The 24,509-nt window shown below is 43.9% G+C and overlaps 1 protein-coding gene across 1 annotated transcript in view; it reads right to left on the bottom strand.

Annotated features, from left to right (window-relative positions):
* Positions 1 to 16,692, bottom strand: part of LOC130071483 (extracellular calcium-sensing receptor-like) — a 39,708-nt gene extending 23,016 nt beyond the window's left edge. Inside the window, exons 1-5 of the mRNA XM_056236330.1 lie at positions 16,469 to 16,692; positions 16,090 to 16,378; positions 15,259 to 16,014; positions 14,935 to 15,162; positions 3,217 to 3,340 (exon numbers count right to left, since the gene is read on the bottom strand). Of these exons, the coding sequence (XP_056092305.1) occupies positions 3,217 to 3,340; positions 14,935 to 15,162; positions 15,259 to 16,014; positions 16,090 to 16,378; positions 16,469 to 16,677 (1,606 nt within the window). The 5' untranslated portion in view covers positions 16,678 to 16,692. The remainder of the gene's footprint in view (positions 1 to 3,216; positions 3,341 to 14,934; positions 15,163 to 15,258; positions 16,015 to 16,089; positions 16,379 to 16,468) is intronic.
* Between the last annotated feature and the right edge of the window lie 7,817 nt (positions 16,693 to 24,509).

Raw genomic sequence — 24,509 nt, forward strand, 5'->3', positions numbered from 1 at the left:
TTTAGCTCTCTTTCGTGTCTGAATGGACAAAAAACACACAACATTATGTCTAAATGTCCGTTTAGGAGAGTATTAACTTAAACTATGTCGGTTATGTCTTAAACAGTTGTGAGTGTATCGGATGTGCATCAGTGGATTTGGATCAGCATGTCATTGGACATGATCCGACGTCTTAAAGTGACAGTGGGCAATAAACCTAATGCGGTCTGTGTCCTTAATATTGATCAAGCAACAAAAGAAAAAGAGAAAATCATTCACTGCTCGTTAATAGCTTTAATAAGGATTCATTATATTTAATTCATACAAATAAATATGTCTGCTGCTTGAAAAAATAAAGAATGATGTATGCAAGTTAAAAAGAATGCATATATCATTAATTGGAAAGAAGACTGTTCTATTCTAGGAAAAGTGGTTTTATTTAATTTTAAGATATTTTTTTTAAGTCACAGTAGTTAAATCTGTATCTGTATTGCATGTTCAAACTTTAAAATCATTCATATTAACAGGTTAATGTTTTCTCCGGCACAAAGACCTCAGTCAGTACAAAGACTGAGACAGAGACACAGATTTTTTCCCCAAATTCTGTGTTCTAGACTAGAGAAGTCATATTACACTTTTTAAAGCCCTTTCTCTTAATAACACATTTCCAGATGATCAACTATGACACATTACCACTTTGAGAAGTAGTCACCAGTATTTATTTGTTATTGTTTAATCCAACCATGTAAAAAAAAAAAAAAAAGAAAAAAAAAAGATTTGTTCTGCATGAATACAAAAAAGCATTTAACTCCTTTTATTTTTTATTTAATCTGTTTTTTACCTATTTACAGATAACTACTTTGAATGGAGCTAACTAAATATTATAATATATATCATAAACACTTTAATGGTGTTTTTATTATGTGACTAACAACTAACAACTATAGATGATAATAAAGTACAGAAACAACATTTTTATTTTGGGACGGTTGACATTCACTTTAGGACGGTTCAAATTGTTTATCAGGACGGTTTCAGGACGGAGGTGAAAAAAGTTAGTCTGGAGCCCTGCCTTGCAGTGGACGAGTTAAGAATCCAAACAACTGTAGCAGATAATTAGGCCTACTATTATTCTGAACTGAGAAATAACTGATGACAACACTGCTTGATCTTCACTGTAAATACATTTTCCTTGTTGTCCAGTGCGTCATGCAGCTTCGGCATACTGTGTGTTCACACCACCGCCGGCGAGAGCGTCAAAATTCGCTCTGGCTGCCCTGCCAACAGCGCTGTAGAAAGATTTGTGGACGCTCTGATGTAGATCGAATGCTTGGTCTTGTAAACTTTATTTAAAGGGGCCGCAAAGCAAACAAGCATGTTGATTGGTATTTGTGCAGACTGACCACAAGTAGGGTATAAGTTAACCTCATGAAATCTTTTAAATGTGAAAGTAAGAAATTGATCGATGGAAAGAACTTAACTGTTACATGTTTGCTAACAAAATAAACCAATTAAAAGCCATTTGTGTGGTATGGCTTTTGTGTTCTTTTGTGGCACCAGAGCTCGCATTGAAAATGAATGACTTCTGATCACTTTGATGCTCTTGCCGGCGGCGGTCTGAACGCACAGACACAGATTTTGATCAGCTAAACAAAACAGGTGGTGTGCCAAATACGTAGACTAGGGGTAGTTGTGAGAGCAAATGCCATGTAAATTATTATTTAATACGATAAATTAGTATTTCACGGCACGCAAATTTATGTGTAGCCTACACAGAAGAAAGATCTGTCTAGGTTCTACCCCGGAACGGTTTGTGTCGAGCCATTTATTAGTCTGGATGTTTGATGAGAAAGAGATTAACCCTTTAGGCCCCAGAGGTTTTTTCCTAAAACGTTCGATTTTGACATTTTAATTTCAAAAGGCTATACCTTAAAAGTGATAAAAGATAGAGACTTTCTGTAAATTAGAGAAATATTAAGGATGACCCAAAGTTTATGTAGGGATTACATTTTCCCGTCTAATTTGCATATTATGACGTCATATGGTGGCGGCAATCTTGGCTTATAGAATTTTCATGAAAAGTCACATGTTTAAATGATAAAATGCAGCACTTCTTTCCTCCCAAAATGTCCATCACCTTCTGTATGCTATATTGCACAATACTGAATGCTCAGGTATATAGTCAGGTATAAGTAGTAAACAAACTGTGTAAATCATTACTAATAAATGGTAGAAACAAACCGAATGCATGTAGTGGTTGGCCTTTTGCTGTAGAGATTTTCCATTTACTAAATACAGTAGGCACTCTGATTCCATGTATGGGGCACATATATATTATTCAAATGACATACAAACACAAGTAGACAAGACCTGTTTAGTTCAAACACTCACTCGCGACGGCAAGGCACAGATCGTGAGTGAGATGATACGAGCAGCGCGGCCAGATCTGCCTCGCGCGCGCGCCGAGTGTGCACAGCTCGGACTACTGTCATTGTCATTGCGACTCCTCACCCTGCCTCCACGTTGCCTCCTAACTGTCCTATGAATACCTCGACCTCGTCTAACATACCCAGTGGTATTAGACAAAGTCTCCACCACAATACTGTCGCCGCGATTGCGGAGAGGATCTGATAAAATGGCTCACTCGCACACTAGCTCCGCTTTTGATTGCACTGATTCAATGCGCTCTAACTCGAACATTTCATATTTTTTTGATTCGGGGATGAAGTATGACATGTCTGCCATCCAGTGGAGGGGAGGTCGAACGAAATTTGACACCCAATTTGACAAAATCAGCCGTTTTATTCAGTGTCGCATCTTGTCGAGTAAACTCGACCGTGGCGCCTAGAGGGTTAAATATAGTTGCAATAAACTCTGTAATAATCCGAACAACTGTATCAGATGACTATTATTCTGTAGCGCGGAGCTGAGTAAGAACTGATGACACAGCTTGATCTTTGGCTGACCAATCAGCGGAAAGGGGCGTTTTATTCCCACCCATGTAGAGATCGAATATTCAAGCTGTTTATCCATTTTGTTTTTATTTATATTCCAGTTGACGGATTAGAAAAAAGTGTGATGAAAATACTATCCGAGATTTGTTATTTATGTTCATGAGAAGGGTTGAATATGTGATAAATTAACAGTTTCTTCGTTTTTCCGTTCAGAAAACAAAAACGAGAAAACAAATTATCCGAAGGTAAATGGACCGAAACTGAGAGATGGGCTGAACATTACCTGTCTCATTACTGATTTCTCCTTCTGCACATGGAATACAGTCATAACAGCAGACTGGTCTTCCTTTCTGTGCAGCCTTCCTAGTTCCTGGAGGACAGCTCTCACTGCAGACAGACCTTGGCTTCTACATAGAAAAATACACTGTACACAATTATCTAATTTTACTTTGCAAAATAAAATACTTGTAATTTTTTTGTTCATACCTGCAATGTTAATTGATGCCAATATGCAATGGGAGACATGCTCATGGTCAGTGAAAATGTTTTTGGAATGAAATTCATTTCAAAGGGGCTGTTTACACCTGGCCACTTCATGCGTTTTCTGTGATCGGATAGCTATCCGATCGTGAAAAGACCAGGTGTAAATGCCCTCTGAAACGCATTCGAGACGGATTTAAATCCGATCACTCAAACCACTTCAGGAGGTGGTCTGGGCCGCATTCCAGATGAAACTGGACAAGTGTAAATGCATCTGGTTGTTGAAACCACATATGTAAATTTCACTCCTCACAAAAATGCTAAAAAATAAACGTGTGAGAGCGTGTTATATAGGCTATATGTCATGTTATAGTCAGATATGACGTCGCTACTGCAACACGCATTACCGCAGATGAGCAGCTGAGCATCTATTCATCAAGCCAACGTGCAAACTATCGCAAATCAAAGTGAAAGTAAGTCGCAGACGCTTAACACACTAATCATCTTCATTAAAAGTAAAGAAACGAAATGATCTTACCAGGGCTGTTGCCGCTCTCTCTTATTGCGGTCTTTGATTTTGAAATTAGCTGATGATCAATAAAATGCAGCTCATATCTGTTGCTTTCGGTGACGTGCACTCCATTAAATCTTCATATAGCGCGGGAATTGAAGATCGGATTTATATCCGTTTTGCAAAAACACATTTATGTGACCAGGTGTAAATGGAATCGTTTTGATAAATCAGATAGCTATCCGATCTGAGAAAACGCATGAAGTGGCCAGGTGTAAACAGCCCCAAAGTGCTGTTACAGAAATTCAACACCATTACTACTGTAGTGATGCCATTTTGTCCAAAACTTGTTCAGTAATGCCCTCTGCTGTTGCTTTTGTACATTTGATCAAACCTCATTGTCACTTGACCTTTTTTCTCTGAATTTCCAGTGTCAGTAAACAATATAAATGCACTGTATACAATTTAGACCACAACTATTTTCCTTGTCAACCAAGAATGAATGCAATTTTCGTTTTCTAATATTCAGTTGATTCTTGGTCATGTAAATCATATTATCTTCTTTGAAACCAATGTGATGAAAGTAAAATAATGACAAATGTATTTGAAAAAAAAAAAAGCTTGTTGAATTGCAATTGCAATTTGTATATTCAATATTTCAAAAATGCTGTTGGACTTTGTTGATATTTGAAATCAACACAAACAAACACACCCCTCTCTTCATTGCTCTGCCTCCAAAACGTTCTCGGTTACCAAATGTAACCTTGGTACTCTCTAGAAGAGGGAACGAGTATTGCGTAAGTTGCTTACGCTACGGGTAAAGTCATCTTTTCTCGAGATCTGAAGCCAAAAAATTATCCTTAATTTTGTATTTATTGTCAACGCAGTGCAGCGGACAGCAAACCATAGCAGGCTGTATAAGCGTGCTCATTGGCTGTCCTGCAGCAACTGCAGCAGCCTATCGGTGAGCCCCGCGTGATGTCACGCCCAATGAGGGCGCTTTGCTCTCTCTACGTGTCACAGCCCGCCAGAATGGGAGTGGCTAGCGTATATAAAAGAGGGGCTCGACAGGCTGAACTCTGGTTTTCATTGACTGAAGCAAATAAGCTTGTGGCGCGAGCACGGCAGGTTACGCAATACTCGTACCCTCTTCTAGAGAGAACCGAGGTTACATTAGATAACCGAGTACGTTCTCTTACGAGAGGTTCTCTGATATTGCGTAAGTTGCTTACGCTACGGGAACCCCTTGTCAATGTCGTGCGCGCCAAGCATCCGCTGCATGTGACCCGGGGAGACCCGTGGAACAAACATGCAGAACAACAGGCGGCCAGCACATGTAATAGACACTTGATAGGAAACACAGAGCGGCTCCGCCGGTCTATGTATAATGTAGAATAAAGGCGGCCAGCAACGCGGGCGAGCACAGTTCACAAGCACCTAATAGGTAGTTAATAGAGTGGCTCCGCCGAACTATGTATAGAAAGCATTACCCCTTCGCACAGCTGTATGGGAATAGGGAGCCAGCAAAGCGGGCCCGCGCAGGTATACTGGCGCGTCATAGGGAAATACAGATCGGCTCAGCCGGTCTATGTATAGCGAGGCTCGCCTCGCTGATATAAGAGTGGCCTGCACATGAACAACTGGGCAGAACATACACATCACTTTAGACTGACAAAAGTTTAGCCTGCTAAGCGGGAACTTCCAGGTTATAGAACCTCACGAATGTAGAGGGGGAGGCCCAGCCTGCCACCATACAAATATCGTGAATAGAAATCCCGCTGGACCCAGCCCACGACGAAGCCATGCCTCTAGTAGAATGGGCCCTGATGCCCATAGGGCACTGCAGGTGTTTGGACGCGTAAGCTGCTGCGATAGCGTCCACTATCCATCTGGATAGGCTATGTTTCGAGGCAGCGAGACCTTTGGTGCGCCCTCCAAACGAAACAAAGAGCTGCTCAGAACGCCTGAAGGCGGCGGAGCGCGTGATGTAAATTCTCAGCGCCCTGACGGGGCACAGAAGGTTACCGTCGTCCTCGCTATCGGATGCTGGCAGAGCCGATAGAGAGATGACCTGTACTCTAAAAGGCGTGCCAATCGCCTTGGGGACGTAACCATGTCTCGGTTTGAGAATGACTTTAGAGTCATTTGGCCCGAACTCGAGACACGCGGGGCTGATAGACAGCGCGTGTAGATCCCCCACACGTTTTACTGATGACAGAGCTATCAGAAAAACGGTCTTAAGCGAGAGGTATTTAAAGCCCACGGATTCTAATGGTTCAAAGGGAAAAGCTTTCAGGGCCTCTAAGACCAAAGAAAGATCCCAGATCGGAACCGAAGGGGGCCGCGGGGGATTCATCCTCCTGGCTCCTCTGAGGAAGCGGATGATGAGCTCGTTTCTTCCTATTGCGCGGCTGCGTGTCGACTCCGCGAACGCCGCACTAGCCGCAACGTACACTTTGAGCGTGGAAGGGGACCTGCCCTTGTCCAACAGCTCTTGAAGGAAGGAAAGTACCCACGAAACCCCACATGTGCGTGGGTCCAGGCTCTTAGTAGCGCACCATCCGGAGAACACTGACCATTTAGACGCATAAGAGCCTTCTCGTAGAAGGAGCTCTGGACTGCGAGATCGTGTTAATGACCCCTTCTGGCAACGCAACGGGTATCCGTTGATTATCCACGCATGCAGAGACCAGCGCTCTGGATGGGGATGCCACACTGATCCACCGGCTTGAGAGAGAAGATCTCTCCTCACGGGGATCGGCCACGGGGCTATGTGCGACAGCCTCACCAGCTCTGGGAACCAGGTTTGGTTTTTCCCATCGCAGGGCTATGAGAAGCACTGAGTGGCACGTTTCCCTGATCCTCTTGATTACCTGTGGTAACAGCGAGATCGGGGGGAAAGCGTACAGCGGGCAGCTGGGCCAGGTTTGGGCCAGCGCGTCCTTGCTCTTTGAAAAGAATCTTGGGCAATGAGCGTTGTCTTTTGACGCAAAAAGGTCGACTTCCGCTCTGCCGAAAAGGCGCCATAGTGACTGGACCGTTTGGGGGTGCAGGTACCATTCTCCCGGGGGAATGTTGTCCCTGGACAGTCTGTCCGGGCCGATGTTCTCGTGGCCCGGTACATGATCGGCTCTCAGCGAGCGCAGCGAGCGATGGGCCCACACGAGAAGGCGTTCCGTCAATCTGCAGAGATTCCTGGATCTGACACCGCCCTGGTGATTTATGTAGGACACCACAGACATGTTGTCCGAGCGGACTAGAACATGGTGGCCCCTTAAGTGTGGGAGGAAGTGCTTCAGCGCGTTCTCGACCGCTATCATCTCCAAACAGTTTATATGAAGGCATTTCTCCTGGTCTGACCACAGGCCAAAGACCGGTCTGCCCTTGAAAAGAGCGCCCCAACCTAAGTTGGAGGCGTCCGTCGAGATAACCTGTCGGCGTGAGACAGCTCCCATTGTCACTCCACGCTGGTACCAGCCGGCCGCTAGCCAGGGTCTCAGTGCTGAAACACAGCTCTGAGTTACTCTGATTTGAATGCCGCCGGACGCCCAGACTTGGTGAGGCACTCGAGCGTTCAACCAGCGTTGCAGCGGGTGCATGCGCAGTAGACCCAGCAGAAGCACTGCTGCAGCTGAAGCCATATAACCTAGCATCCTCTGAAATGTCTTTAGAGGTGCGATGCTGCCTTTCTGGAAAGACTTTCTGGAAAAGTTACCAGGAGCTGAACACGGCACGCGCGCTGTGTCGACAGCCGGGCCGTCATTGCCACAGAGTCCAGTTCTATACCCAAAAAAGAGTCTGACTGGCTGGGCAGTAATGAGCTCTTGGTCCAGTTGACCGTGAGACCCAGGCTTTCCAGGTGGCTGAGAAGCACCGTTCTGTGAGAAACGAGTTCTTCCTCTGATTGTGCGAGAATCAGCCAATCGTCCAAATAGTTCAAAATTCGCATGCCCTGACCTCTCAGGGGAGCGAGAGCCGTATCCATGCACTTCGTGAAAGTACGGGGTGCTAAAGACATGCCGAACGGCAGGACGGTGTACTGATATACCTGACCGTCGAAGGCGAATCTCAAGAATGGCCTGTGACAGGGTATTATCTGAATCTGAAAGTATGCGTCTTTCAGGTCGAGGGAAATAAACCAGTCCCCAGGGCGAATTTGCGCGAGGATATGTCTGGTCGTTAGCATTTTGAACGGTCTTCTCATAAGAGCTGTGTTCAAATATCTCAGATCTAAAATCGGCCTGAGGGCTTCGTCCTTCTTGGGTACGAGGAAGTAACGGCTGTAAAAGCCTGACTCGCTCAAAGAAGGAGGTACTGGTTCTATGGACCCCTTGCACAGAAGTTTCGCTATTCTGCGCGAAGTGTGCTGGTGTGCTGCTTCCCCATTCACTCTCGTCTCGGTTCGTGCTCGAAAGCGCGGGGGACGGCGAGCGAACTGCAGTGCATAGCCTTGCTTTACTGTGCTCTAGAGCTGGGCGATTTTTTCCCCTAAAAAAATCTGCGATTTTTTTTATAAAAAACTCAATTTACGATTCGATTCGATTTTTTTTTTAATCAAGTAGAATTTCTATAACTCTGTGTGTTGAACTGATAATCACTCTTTTGTGTGTTATACACAATCTACTTAATACAGACAACTTCATTATAAAGAAAAACAACAAATCCAAAAAATATATGATCATAATCTATGACAAAAATGCTATTATAAACTAGATTAGTGGATAATTCAGCAGTAAAATTTAGTCTAGAAAAATCACAAGTGCACAATAATTGTATAAAATCTGAACATTTAGTGAAAAAAACATTTAGTGGGGAACAAATAAGAGCACTAAATCTGGTAAAATGTTACACATTGCTCTTTGTATTGTTGTAAAATACATTCATGAAAAACAAGATAACAAAAACCAAAAAGATCAATTATTATATAGCCTAGTCTACTATAAAATTGAGACATGTTTTAAATGTATAGCACAGCTGTTTAATGAGGCAGCAACATATGATAGATAGGACAGAACAAGAAAGGCTATTAATAATCTTTCATTGCGCAAAAGTATTATGAAAGGCTCCAATACAGTGCGGCACACAGCGCTTATGCGCATCCCGAGCGCAGAATGAAGCGCTTGAAGCAACACGGAGTCACAGCGCGCAGCGCGTCGAGCCCGCATTGAAAAGTTCAAAGCACAAATGAAATACATATTGATGCGTAGTGTATTATACAGTATCTATCTACAGTATCTATCTACAGTATCTATCTATGCAATCGTTTATTGAGCCTTTTCTTTTAACAGTTTTAAATTTCAGTTACTGTGCGCGTGAAGAACAATTATAGTGCTCTGACTCTACTCTAGTGTTGTGATCTAACAGACACCCGGTAGAAAGTAACATGATTTAGTTACAGCAATAAAGTCCAGCAATATAAAGTTGTTTTATGCGAAACCATAGACCTTTATCTACAGATCAAGTATAATAATAGTAACATTGAATCATCTTAGAGAGAGTTTCATCGTGTTGACTGTCGTACCCGAACTGTGTCGCAGGGAGCGTGCTACGGAAACACTGAAGGAAGATTTGGCCAATGCAAAATGTATGTACGCTATACTGAAGAGGAAAAAAAAAAAAAAAAAAAAAATAGATTTTTTGAAAATATGAATCGATTTGACCTACCAACTCGATTTTTAAATCAAATCGATTTTTTTCCCAGCCCTACTGTGCTCAGCACCCATTTTGAAGCGCCCGGAATAGCTTCCCTTGCTTTTGCATGCAGGGCTAGGGGCAGAATGGCCTCTGGGATCTGATCGCCACGTACTGCGGGCTCGAGAACCTGAATCAGAGGCGCGGGTGCAGCGCGCGCGCTCTCGGTGCTGGAATACGGCGGCTCGCCGACAGCGATGGCCGGCCGTTTTATTCACGAAGTCCCGGTGGCATTGGATGGGGAGCATATCGTGCGAGGAACGGGGCACGAGACGAGAGCGTCGCCGAAGTTAAAGTGCTCTTTAGTAAGTGTGAGCGCTCGTGAGTGGGCATGACTTACATCTGCAAAGCGATCGGCGGGGCGTGGCCGTGAGACAGAGCGGGCAGTGAGTAGGTGTGGGCACGGGGACGTGAGCTCATGTTCTACATCTAACACTCTAACACCTTTATGAGAGTGGGCTCTGTGAGAGACACGGGGGGTATAGTGCTTGAGTGCAGGGGTGAACACTGAGACGTGGGCACATTTTCTACACTTAAAACACATGCGGCATGAGCCAGATAACCAGACATTATACTCTTTTTGAGATTTCTCTGGGTCGCCATGACAACGGCGGTTGTATGCAGGCGAGCGGGTTGTATCACCGGCTCGTTGGCTGCAAAATACACATCTGCAGTAGCCGAGACTACGGGGACTGACAGAGCGGAGAGTTTTGACGGTGGTCCGACCGCAGCGGGGCTTGACCGTCTTTTCCTCCTTTGAACTGCTAGGAGGACTTCACGGGCTCGGGCTTCAACGCAATCTTAGGCCGGGGTCCCCGCGGAGGAGGCGGCCTGTGACGGCTGGCCGAGCGCGATCTAGGGCGGCCGCCCTGTCGTCGCTGCGAAGACGGAGGCTGAGCTGGACGCTGGGCGGAGCTTCGTGCAGGCTGGTCCCGAGGGCGGCGTGCAGCAGAGCTCGATCGACGAGGCAGGAAAATAGCCTGCGTGGTCTTTTGCACCTCCGAGAAGCGGTTCACGATCCCGCTAACCGCTGGGCCGAAGAGGCCGGTGGGGGAGAGCGGGGCGTTGAGGAAAACAGCCCGCTCGGATTCCCTCATGTCTGCGAGTGTCAGTCAGAGGTGCCTTTCTACAACAGTCAGAGAAGACATGCACCTTCCAAGAGCCTGGGCAGCGGATTTAGTAGCGCGAAGGGAGAGGTCCGTCGCGCTGTGCAAATCCGTGATGGAGGCAGGATCCGAGCTCTTCTCATCCAGCTCACGGAAGAGATCGGCTTGGAGGATCTGTATCTGCCATGGAGTGCAAGGCTGAGGCGGCTTGTCTGGCGGCGGTGAAGGCGTGGCCGACAAGGGCTGATGTAGTCCTGCAGGCTTTAGAGGAGAGGGCAGCCTTTGAACGCCATCCAGAGGGCGGGCAAAGGTGCGCTGCAACCGCTTCTTCCACTGGGGGGGATGGAATTATACCCCTTCTCGGCGGCGCCGTCAACTTGTGAGAGCGTCGAGGAGACATGAGAGTGGACTCTCGCGGAGAAAGGAGCGTTCCACGATTTGGAAACTGGACTGACGAGTGATGTGAACCGGACCATTCCTCGCTGTCAGACGACAAGATAGAGCAGCTGTCAGCGGTGGTGTCCACATTCACGTCATCCGCCTCATCCTCTGAAGCGGCGTCGGCGCGGGCAGGAACCAGCGGCTGCGCGTCCGAGAGGACGGGCGGGGAAGAAGAGAAAGAAGCGCGAGGGAAGGGTTCCGGCGAGCTTCTGGACGCCACATCGGTCTCCGATGGCCTCTGGGAGCGGCGCTTCTTCCTGCGCGGTCCGGCAGAGACAGGCGGAGCAGCGGCGTCGTCATTGAAGATCTCAAGTCGAGCCCGCAGGGTCGACATTGAAAGATCTTCGCACTCAGGGCAGCCACCCGAAGAGAGTGCAATGGCTGCGTCTTCGGGGCCCAGGCAGAGAGCGCATATGAGATGGCGGTCTCCGGTGCTGAGCGGGGCTCGGCACGAGCCACAGGTGGAGCGAGGCATTTTGATAAAAACGCCTTGCGCTCTTTTAGATACAAAGTGTGTGTGTCGCAGCGGCGAGCACACACAGAGAGAAGGATAAAAGGATACTTGTCGCCGGATAGCGTAGCAGGCACGGATTGCTGAAGGCGGCGAAGACGGCCGGTTTCTCCAGACGCTTCCTAGGCTTGCTGGTCGCTTGTTTCAACGGCGGCGGCTTCTCAAGATCCAGCGATGCGAAGAGCTTCGCTGAAGAGATGAAAATCAGATTTCAGCCTGTCGAGCCCCTCTTTTATATACGCTATCCACTCCCATTCTGGCGGGCTGTGACGCGTAGAGGGCGCGACATCACGCGGGGCTCACCGATAGGTTGCTGCAGTTGGTGCAGGACAGCCAATGAGCACGCTTATACAGCCTGCTATGGTCTGCTGTCCGCTGCACTGCGTTGACAATAAATACAAAATTAAGGATAATTTTTTGGCTTCAGATCTCGAGAAAAGATTACTTTACTCGTAGCGTAAGCAACTTACGCAATAGGAGAGAACCTCTCGTAAGACCTCTCTTCGCTGGCATGCGAGGCGAGTGCACTAACAATGACGCTAAAAGCCGCATTCTCTAGCAGTCGTCAGCACGACTCTCACTAGCTGGCCTTCGTTAAGCACGCAATCCATGAGTGGATGACTGTTTATCATAACAGAAGCACAACAAAATAATGCTTCACGACAAATAAAGTGCAGTTAATTAACGAATGACAAGTAAGCACAAAAAAATATGAACATACATTACACAATAGTAATTGAAGAGTTTGGTTCCAAAACGTGATAAACGCCATTTAAAAAAAAAATTAGTTACTGCAAAAATCAGTATTGTATCTGGTTGGTATTGAAAAGTCAATGTTTAATTTTAAGTAAAATGCGATATCCGCCGTGTTATTCTGTCATGTTTTCTCCCTTTCTTTCCAAACCGCGACAAACGCCAGTCTCCCTTCTCTGCAGAATGCGATATATCCGCTCTCAACCAATCACAACGCACCATTCCACGCAATGTAAACAGTAACGGAAGCGCCTTAAATACACCCGGCTTCCTAGTTTTTCTTATCGATTTTGTACTTTTCGATCAACAAACAAACAAAAAAATGAATAATTTTGACGGCATTGATGAACCTGTGGTTGTTTCTGCGGTGGGTAAGAAACGTAAGGCATCGAAATCGAATCATTTACGTGAGGAGATTAAGAAGATGAGGCACTCGGGAGGAGGAAACGTGTTTTCAATCTTCTTACAGTTCTTAATAAAAATATTATACTAATAAACTTACGTTGTTGTGTATTTTCAACAGTTTCAATATGAAAAAAAAAAAAACTTTTATATTGATTCAATGGATTAATTGCATTTTGATTATTTTTTTAAATGGATTTATTGCATTTTGGGGAAAAAAAATAATCCGTTTTTATAATAAATCTTTGAAAATCAAAACCTGGATTTTATTTTTTTTTTGTTATTATGACCTACAAATGCTATGTGAAAGTTTGAAACAGAAAATAGTGGTTTTCATCTTTCCACTTTCTTGGTAAAGAAAACACATTTTTACTCAAATTAATCTAAATGGATTTATTGCGTTTTGGAACCAAACTCTTCAATTACAAACAAGAGTTCATTGTTAGTTGCCAACAGCACAGCAGCTCCAGACAAACAATGACACTCAAACCCAGTGTTACTCACGTGTGGAGCGGAATCAAAGCAACCTCCTTGTCTGTTTTCAGGCCTTCCCGCTTAGCACTCTCCAGCGCTGGAAAGCTTTTCTAATATTAACTCGGGTCCTAAAGCTCTTGCCCAGTCATAACCCTTCATTTTCCAGTGATTTCTTCTGAGCTTTTCTTTTTTGTATTGTGTCTCATCTCGATTTCTGCAGTCCTTCTTAAAATCTCCCTCTTGCTCGTTCTCTCTCCTCTGCCGTCATACGCCCCTAATGCTGATTGGCTACACATTGGCTATTTGTTGTTGTTTGTTCGTGTGTCAGTCCGACTAACTTCCAAACAGCCATTTTTTTTCAAATATCGCTTACCCCACCTTTAAGCTGTGAATATTTCAATTCAAAACATTTCACACACATTTTCATTAATTTAATAATCCAGTCAGATTTCACTTCCAAAATAGTCTGTTTAAAAATACAACCTATAATATTCGACAGGCAATTTTTAAGTCCATTTCATGGTCCAGTTTCCATAAATTCAGTGGTTCAAATTCAACAGAAAATTAAATCATTACACATTGGAAACTGCAGGAATCTGCATTTACGTTTAAGTCTTCGTGGTTACTTTCCCCGTGTACATGTAAGCAGCTTTTTCTACCATGAACGAGATTATAACATTATTCTCCCGATGCTGATGTACAGATCAAACATTACATCTGAGTCTCTCGGTTGTTAAGTTTCCTTAACTTTAGATAGTGGCGCTGTGCTGCAGTATTAGTGTTTCCATCATTTGTCAAACTCCAGGATTCTCCAGCCATTGGGACATATAACACACTGAACGTAGCTTAATGGAAAAATGCAGTAATATTAAAAGACCAAACTTAGTATAAACCTTATTGATAAGATTAAAACTATATATAGGCAAGAAGATTAGCCCACAATATGAACGCAAGTTGTGCAACGCACAAAACGAAGCATTTATAAAGAAAACGCTTAACATGGCTTATTAGACTAATACAGTAATAAAAGATCATCTCAGTGTGCACCTTATTGATGAGGCACAATATATACATTTGAACGACTGAATTTATGGAAGCGAATTTGTAAAGCTAAATAAAATGGACCGAATTGGTCGAATTCGATGTATTTTTAAATAGACTGAAGTCTGGAACGTGAATATGTAATATTGATTTTTTAATAATGAAAATGTGTGTGAAATGTTTTGAATTGAAACATTCACAGCTTAAATATAAGTCCATATCGAATTTCAGACCATAAAAATGCAAGTCCTAAAAATACAATGCATTGAAATGCAAGCAGTACATTTTTTTTTTTTTTTAATTAGTGAAATTCAACAAGCTTTTTTGTTTCAAATACATTTGTCATTATTTTACTTTCATAAATGTGAAATCATACAGCATACATATGTAAACGGTTTTGTGTGGGGGAAACCAAATTTTCTGTTCTGAATTTGAACTGGTGCAAAGCCTTGAGCAAAGGTGGCACTGTTAAAAATACCTTTCTAATGTGATATCCTTCAAGCTATTTGTATAGACCAGTTCAAATGTTTTGACATTTTGTTTCCAAACTTTAAACAAACCCTGTATGATAAACATGTTACAGCCATTTACCTCCAGCTGTCCTCCAGCCCAGATTATGTTGTCAGAGTTGAGCACAAATCGTTGGTCAGGGGCCAGTGAAGCATCATAGTATCCTACTGGTTTAAACTTGATTGATCCATTAGAGTCCTGCTGCCAGTTCACAACTTCATATTGGGCTACAACTGCACCAGTACTGTCAAACCACACATGATCTCCCATCTTTATTGTGAAATTGACCTTTTTCAGAGCCTTAACCACCTATTGAGAAAAAGTCATTTTGAGGCACAAATTGGTGAATCCTCTTGTTCTCTCCCTTTCAGTCAATAACTCTGTCTATCTTTTTTATGTTATTACCTGCTGTGGTTGTATTTTCAGGTCTGTTTCACAACCCTCCTTTTCTTTGCACTTCAGTAGATTGTGTAGTGAATGAGCCACTGCATAAACTGATTTGTATACATTGCTTGCATATCTTTGTTCAGGCACATCTTCATTGTTGCTTTTCAACTCAAGGAGATCTTGATATGCGTTGCAAAATAATTGATATTGAGAAGAATTCCCCTCAGTCTGTGAGCATGGAAAAGCTGTGTCCCAGAATGCTTTTATAACATAATCTGCAAAACCTTCAATATTGTTTTTTTTCACAGCAAACCCCAATGATCCTCCCAGCACATGAAAACTGTTTGGAGTGACCATACTGTTTGCTGTTATCCATGCCTCCACACCAATTACTTGGAGGCCTGTAATGTTCTGAATAATTAAATAATCAAGTAGATTGTTCATTTCAAAATTGGTAAGAAATGCAACAATGACTTTTGCAGTGCCTTTTTGTATTGTGTCTACCACATTTTTAAGTTTTTCAGGCTCTGTTCTCTGGAATTTTACAGAGTACTCCACACAAATCCCCTCCTTCTCGGCTGTATTCAGAAATATTGCCATTCCATAGTTTCCATAATCGTTGTCACTGTTCACAGCTCCCACCCAAGACCAGCCAAAGTATTTGATTATGTATGCTAGTGCTCTGCTCTGGTGGTAATCACTAGCGATAGTCCTGAAGAAATAGGGGTAATCTTTTCTATTGCTGAGACATTCACATGAGGCTGAGGGACTTATCTGAAATAAGGCATAAGAAAACAGTGAAACAGTCATCAGTATTTATGTCAAACATTAAGTGTTTTTGCTTCTTACCACTGGAATTTTAAAAGGTCCTGTAGTTCTGGAAAGAATAACTGTGTTGGATGACTCTGTTTCTCCTATGATTGCATGAATAGGAGACTGTCCATTGCATCTGTCCCCTGATGCAAATTGTTCACCATTCATTAATGCCATATTTGCACCCATAGAAGATAGCCTTGAACCACAGGTATCATAAATTCGGTAGCCAATAGAAACATTTGGGAGCAAATTTTCACTTCTGTTAATCTCCTCTATGGCAAAGATCATGATTTGAGCCATTCGGAAATCTCTCAGACTCACACTGTACAAAAAATAAAACCAGAAGGTTAAACAAACTGCATTATTTGCATGATCTGCTATAATGACCAAAATAGATTTTGAAGTAAAAAACCTTGAGCATGATAAAAGCTGAGGTTTTTGCTTAAACTTAAATGAAGGTAATGTCTCTATGCTGTGGATTGGAAAAAGTGCTCCAATAGTTACGTCTCCATCCTTGGAAAGCAACGGGTATTTTGGGTCCCCCATCATTCGGCAAAGAGACTTTTGTGCCTTTGCATGAAGTTGAAAGTTAAGCAAGAGTATGCAAAGAAAGACAGACATCTAAAAGTCTGAGTTCAACAGTGGCCAAATGCAACTGGCTTAATTCAATATGTGCACTTTTATACACAAAATTAATATGGATGATTGATTGTCAATGCAGCCAATGACCTCATTGGGTAATGACATGTGTAAGTCAAGCAGAGGCAGAATAGAGTCACACTATTATGATAGAGTCAGATTTAATCAAGCCATTAAAAGGCATTAAATTGTAAAACTGTGACTATTTAAATAAACAGTCATTGCTGTGAAATCATACTGTGATACCTATCTAATAAATTATGCCTCTTTTTGGTCCAAACAGCCTTTTGTCAGAAATTACCTTCAACTATTCATTCCAATAAATTAGCATAACTAACCCTTAGGGGTCCAACGTGTTTTTGGGGTCTTTGAGATGTTCTGACATTTGTGCTTTTTTCAGTTGCTTATAAACATATTTATGGCAAAGGTGTCTGTAACGAGGTTCGTTGTTGTGAGAAGAAGGAGGCGGGAACCGGCGAACAATCAACAAGTTTAATAACATAAAATAAAACAAATACAAAATGAAAGTAAAAGACAGCAGCCCTTCACGGACGACTGCTGTCACATATAATAAAACAAAACACAACATAAGTTCAGGCCTGTTCCTCTCTCGATCTTCACAGTCGCTGCTCATCCTTTATGCTTCCGGTCCTCCGTGAGAGATACGAGACCGGTGCGTCTCACAGGTGTCGTTCATCATTAATCACGCCACCGGCCTCACGCCATTCTCTCACGTCCTGCTCGCCGCAGTGTCATTACACTCTATTCAGCACAAACAGGTCTACCATAATATGTGAGCAACATGTATGTGTCACGATTCCTGAATTCACTGTATCTTCCTTGTCTCGTGTCATTGTTATTGTGCGTGTGTGTGGGCGTGGTCACCGATCACTAATGCTGATCAGCGGCGCCAGCTGCTTCTGATCAGCGGTGCCTATATATGCTCACAGTTTCGTCTTTGTCAGATCGTTGTGGTATGTTCCTGGTTGTGTTCCTGTTCCTGTTTGGCATTTTCCTGTGGTCCTCGTTCCTGTTGGATGTGTCTCGTCGTGTCTTTGTTTCCTGTCATCATCACAGCACTTCGGACTCACGGATTTCACCTCATCAGTCATCCAACAACAACCCGGTTGCCCGTCGAAGTTCCTGCTTCACTCTCCCGCCCTGTGTGTGGTGTTTGTGTGAACCTGACCAACTCTGTTTATTCCAATAAACTGTTCTTACCTGCTATTGCCTTCTCTAGTGTTCTTTGACAGAACGATCTGACCATCATGGAGGCAGCAGGTGGTTCCACGATCAGCTTGGAGGAATTCATCGTTCGCAGCATCACTCGTATAGACACGCAAGAGGAGAGCATCTCCAACACGGGGCAGGCGGTACAAGCTCTAGTGGCACAGGTGTCCGAGCCCACCCAGCAATTCCAACATCTGAGGGGTCCCACTGCGCCATCCACGCCGCCCGTTCAACCCACACCTCCTGAGGCGACTCCCCAGTCAGAGCCTCGTCTTCCAGTCCCGGAAGCGTATTCTGGAGAACCCAAGTTCTGCAGGGCATTCTTGAATAGATGTTCCATGCACTTCTCGCTTCAACCTCGAACCTTCAGCAACGAAAGATCTAAGGTGGCTTTCGTTTTGACGCTGCTGACTGGGAGAGCGGCCAGAGTTCTCGCTGACCTGCGACAAGGAGATCGATCAGTATCAGACTACTCCATAGAATTCCGCACGCTGGCGGTCGAGTGCCAATGGAACGAGGAGGCGCAGTGGGACATGTTCCTGTGTGGGCTGGCTGACCGTGTCCAAAGAGAGATCTACGCTCTGGACCTTCCCATAAGTTTGAATGGGCTCATCGAACTGGCTCTTAGAGTGGATGCACGTCTCTCCCGGATGGAACGTCGCGGGTTCCCTAGCCGATCACCTGGAGGCACGGAAGGTCCACGGACCAGCGTCGGGTACACGGTCAGCCCTGTCGTCGATCACAAGCCCATGCAGGTGGGTAGAGCTCGGCTTTCCCGGGAGGAGAAGGAGAGGCGGAGATGCCAAGGACTCTGCCTTTACTGTGGGGCAGCGGGCCATTTCCTACATGCCTGTCCAGTAAAAGGCCAAGCCCGATAGTAAACCGTAGGCTACTATCGGGTGGGATCTCCGCCGAGAAGACCTCGTCATCATCATTGTCCACGCTCCTCCCGGTTAAAGTGAGATGGGCAGCCGGTACTCACGACTGCCACGCCTTACTGGACTCGGGAGCGGAGGGCAATTTTATGGACCATAAGCTCGCTCATGAACTTCACATCCCCATCACCCCACTGACTCATAGCATATCTGTCAATGCCCTTAAAGGGTTAGTTCACCCAAAAATGAAAATTATGTCATTAATGACTCAGCCTCATGTCGTTCCAAGCCCGTAAGACCTCTGTTCATCTTCGGAACATAGTTTAAGATTTTAGATTTAGTCCGAGAGTTTTCTGTCCCTCCATTGAAAACGTATGTACGGTATACTGGCCTTGTCCAGAAATGAAATAAAGACATCATCAAAGTAGTCCATGTGACATCAGTGGGTTAGTTAGAATGTTTTGAAGCATCGAAAATACATTTTGGTCCAAAAATAACAAAAACTAAGACTTTATTCAGCATTGTATTCTCTTCCGGTTCTGTTGTCAACTCGCGTTCAGTGACGCTGGTGACGTGAGACGCTGGTGACGTGTATCTGGTGTGCCCGAGCTTCGTTTACAGTCTGAGGGAGACGCACGCTGTAAACATAACAATCTTCGCAAAAATGTCTAAGGATTTCGACACAGAGGAAGACTTGCATTTTTTTGCCCAGCCATATTTATTTGAACCCGAATACACGGACGAAGAACTAAGAGCGATGGAAGAAGCTCCTATACAGCAGCAACCGCTGTCACAAGCTTCGGAAAGGCAAAGCAGCAACCGCTGTCACAAGCTTCGGAAAGGCAAAGAGCAATGGAGACCTGGTGGTGTAAATGTCTTCATTGCCATACGATGCCTACAGAACTGGAGAGCTTGTGCTGCACCGAGTGGGACATAGTAATGCCGCAGCTGGAACATGTGGAACATTCAGCAGATGAAATTACACTGTATAACGGAGGATACCGGCTTTCCGCCCCTGCTGAGCCACAGTGTTTTAGACGTGTTTTTTCACTTACCTAAAGTGAATTGGAAGCGAAGACCGAGGCCGGAAGGACCAGGTGGCACACTAACTGTTGAGTAAATGTTTTTAATTTTTTTTACAATGACTTGTTACACATACAGCCATTATAGTAACAATGTATCTTCTTTATCGTTTACAGTCAGTGTAGACTGGTGGCATACCGTGTTGTACTGGAGTGGATACTCAAAGGAGAAAAACTGGGAAGACACAACAGGAAGGTTCTGCCATCGTGTGTGGTGTGGAGTATACAGTACGTGAAAGATACCCATCATCATCTGGAACGTATGTGGGGTTTCAAAGAAGCTGAAGAAGCTTTTGGACTGATTTGATTTTTTTAGAATAATATTTATATTTGTTCTTGTTGCTGAAGTCTAACCCTTTATGTGTACAGTTTATTTTTGTAATATAAAAAAAAAAAAAAAAAAAAAACATTTATCTGTTGTACAGTTTGTTACCTAGAGGCTATAAATCAAAAACTTTTGTTACAGTAGCACATTCAACTTCAGTCAATCCATAGTAAAAGTTTTTTATTTATGATATGTATGTAGTTATCTGGTGCTCTCAGCAGTCTTTTTTTACATTGAGAAATGTATCCTACAAAAATACCTCGAAACGTATGTGCTGCAAAATGGTATAAAACTGGGAAAAAAGTTAAAAAGGAATGATGTAGAACAAGGCCGTCTACTTTTGAAACCTTGAAACATGTGTCACAGGTCGGGGCGGGCCAACCTGACCTGCACCCACCCCTGAGCCCCGGGCCACCCTTGGGGAGTCGGACGGAGGACAGAGCAAGGAGGACAGACAAATGGAGGTCAATTAAAATCAAGTTTTTATTTAAAGTTAAAAGAATCTTCTAGGAGTGTAAGCTGGTAGTCGGAAACTTGGTCGAACTTCGGACTGGAGGGTTTAATGTGCACAGGCACTACAGGCACGTCCTTCTCTCCACTGGCAGGTAGGCACGGCACCAGGACCACAGCAGAGGAAGGTTTTACTGCAATGCAAACAGGTGAGCAATTCCGTACGTACTTCTCTTCAGCGTCACATAAAGAGGGGGGCTTACAGTTGGAGGCTTCACCGCGGAGCAGACTGGTGAGTATGCAAGGATGTACGGCTCTTCCAGTGGCAGGCAGAAGGGGCTTACAGCCGGGGGTTTTTACGTTAGAGGCTTCACCGCAGAGCAGGCTGGTAAGTATGCGGGTACGTACGTCTCTTCTTTCTCTTCGAGTGACAAACGAAAGGGCTTACGACTTGAGGTTTGAGGCTGGAAGCTTCACCACAAGCAGACGGGTGAGTATGCGGGTACGTACGTCTCTTCTGGCTGGAGGTTTGAGGGTGGAAACTTCACCACGAGCAGACTGGTGAGTATGCGGGTACGTACGTCTCTTCTTTCTCTTCAAAGTGGCGAACAACGGGGCTTACGGCTGGAGGTTTGAGGTTGGAAACTTCACCACAAGCAGACTGGTGAGTATGCGGGTACGTACGTCTCTTCTCTGGTAAAGTCACAGACACAGGGGTTACAGCAGAGGAGGTTTTACTGCAAAGCAGACAGGCAAGCATGCGAATACGTACTTCTCTTCAAAGTGGCAAACAACAGGGCTTACGGCTAGAGGTTTGAACTGGACACTTCACCACAAGCAGACTGGTGAGTGTGCGGGTACGTACGTCTCTTCTCTGGTGGAGTCACAGACACAGGGTTTACAGCAGAGGAGGTTTTACTGCAAAGCAGACAGACAAGCATGCGAATACGTACTTCTCTTCAAAGTGGGCTGTCAGAATCAACCCCCTCGAAAGTCTGTGGGACACAACAATGTTAGCCTCTCTTTGTACAGTCGGGAGGAGATAGAAGACTAGGACAAGACATGGACATCCAGCGGGTTTAGGTTCACACTTCAAACAGCAAACAGTGCATCACATCACTTCATCTCAACAAATGGCACTCAGTGGAAAATTACACAGGTATAAGGCCGTTACCCATCTCCTGGCCCGGCTTCTACATCAAAGTCCCGCTGTCGCAAGAGAGGGAGATGTAAAGTCGATTAGGTTACTCACTATCTCTTCACAAACGTTCCTCCGTCCCGTGGCTACCTCCTTCCCATTGAATCCACCTGTGTGTCTCTCCAATCACCACGCCATGCCCGTTTAGCAGCCCCACATCTGCACCACAGCTCACTCTTCCTTCAACAAACGCCGATCCCAAGGAAAACCAACACCCTGTTTGATCTATGCTTTCTCCTTTTATCTTCCCGTGTCCCAATCGCAAAGCTTGCTTCTCCCACCTCCAGCTGTTAGCGATCTTTGGCTAATCACCCCAGTGTCGGAGATGCTCGCGCTATCCCGGAACTAGCCCTGTGTCCCTTTGTTATGGGTCCGGCGGGAGGCAAAACCCAGAGAACATTAGTTCCGTCCAGAGAAATGAATGAAATTTGTCACCCCGTGACACATGCTTTTCAATTCCTGCTGCTTTGTTCATTTTGGGTTTTGTTGCAATGTTCGGTGGTAATTCCGGAACAACATCTTGCGAGGTTGGGTCCTTGAAAACAACAGTGGGGTCACTGCGCCGCTCCATAACTTTTACCAGAAGTTCCTCCCTAAAGTGCTGGGTTGTGGGTTTGTAAATTTTCCAACCCACCCATTCCTTAGATTTCTTTGGAAAAACCACATTGTATCGTGGAACACCTAAAACACACAGTCCAAAAAAAGTCAAAAATTATTACTTGCTGCAAGAAATAATAAACAAGCATACCTCTGTGTACCTGTCCATTTCACTAACTTCAGAAATATGTCTATATGTACGTGTACTTTAAAATATGAAATTACTTGTCTGATGAGGTTGTGGCCTGTTCACGGTTTACATTTTCATTGTGATCAAGCCAGTTGTGTGCATGCAGCCATTGAGGAGTAGTGAAAGTGGAGGTTCTTCCAACAGTACTTCAGGAGAACAGAGTGGTACACCTCAAGACTGCCTGAGAAACCAAAATAAACAATGTACAATGAACAATTACATAGCAAATATTAAAATGTGTTGTTTACAAGCAACTTGCCTGTATGCTTGAATAAGGCCATTTGTCTCAGGTCCTTGAGGAGACTTGGATTTAGTACTAGCGTTGACAGAGTGCGGAATGAAGGAGATTCCTTTTTCAGCCAACGTTTTCGTCGCTTAGGTCTTAGGACTTAGGTCTTCGTGATCGCATTCTTTTTGCCGTCCATCTTCTGTCCATCTGTGTACACCATAAATGTGGTGGAGAAGGGATTTCCATATCTCAGTTAAAAGCTGGCAAAAAAAAAAAAATACATACATTTATTTATTCATAAATGTATATTTACTGTGAAATATTGCAGATAACATACATGGGGGTTTCCCGCCACAGGATGCACATGAATACCACAAATGGTTGCATATACTTTTTATCCAAGGCTGGAGGTCTTGATTCTCTCTCTCTCTTTTTTTTTTTTTTTTTTGCAATTGACAGCAATTTTTTGAAGAACCCTTTCCAAAAAATTGAAATTTATTATTTCAGATCAATAGGTTTTTAGGTCAAAACAGAGCATGTAGACACTACTTTCAGTACTTCAATAATACTGTGAACATGTTGTTTCCACAACACCACAAATCTAAGCTGCATTTTAAATAGTATAACATTCACGTAATTCTACTCTAGAAGAACAATAATAACTTGTAAAGCAAGCTATACATGCCCTTTACTACATGCCAGATGTCGAACTCGTGCTGTATACGAGGGTAATCGACCCTCATTGTCTTTCTTATTGAGGGGGACCTATCCGTGGTGATCACGTCTATTTTCATTCCACTGTCCAAAAGAAAGTCTACACACCTTTTGAAGCCTACTGGTTCCATGGCAACAGAGCTTGTTGCTTCAGTAACCTGTAATAAAAAAAATACATATTTAAATCTTCAATAGTTTTTAGACAGATTATATTTGGGGAATATGTAAAAAAAATTAATGTTAAAATTTCCTTAAATAAATTTTAGCAAATTTATGTAAAGTCAACATGTCATAAACAGGGGAAAAACTCATGAGCTCATTGACCTGCACCAACTCGAAGTGGACAACGTTTTTGTTGACATCGTCCATCATACTGTATGTGCAGTATTTGGCAGAGAATCCAGGACTGAAAAGACAATCGAATGAAGATGCAAATTTAGAAATCTAACAGTATTTTAACAGTGTCGAACTTTTAACCATTTTTTATTTTTGCTTACCTATCAGATCTTCCATCCCCTGATATATTTGCACCTTCTTGCAAAACGTTCTGCAACCTCAAGTCTTCAAGTAGTTTTGCCTGTTCCTCCTTGTAGAAAACATCGACAACAGGGATTAAATATGATGATTGGATTGCATAGAAGGTGGTTTTCTGTGGGATTTGTACATTGAGGCAGGCAGCCCAATCTGCGATGTCAACATAAGTGGTAGCACCAGTGAATAGAGTAGACGCTGCCACAAGAAGGTTGTTGTCTGCCATTCCACGAGTTTCGTTGCATGAGTTCCAAGACCCTTCGTGGCAGTTTGTACATTCCCAACTGTCACGAAGGAGGCTACCAAATGAAAACTTTTTAGTGTCAATGACAGATTGTCCACATTGAGGGCATCTGGTAAATCTTGACTCATTGACTATCCATTTTTTTTCTT

This window comes from Rhinichthys klamathensis, unplaced genomic scaffold, assembly GCF_029890125.1.
Source record: "Rhinichthys klamathensis goyatoka isolate OS25496 unplaced genomic scaffold, OSU_Roscu_1.1 h1tg000445l_1, whole genome shotgun sequence".
Classification (NCBI taxonomy): domain Eukaryota; kingdom Metazoa; phylum Chordata; class Actinopteri; order Cypriniformes; family Leuciscidae; genus Rhinichthys; species Rhinichthys klamathensis.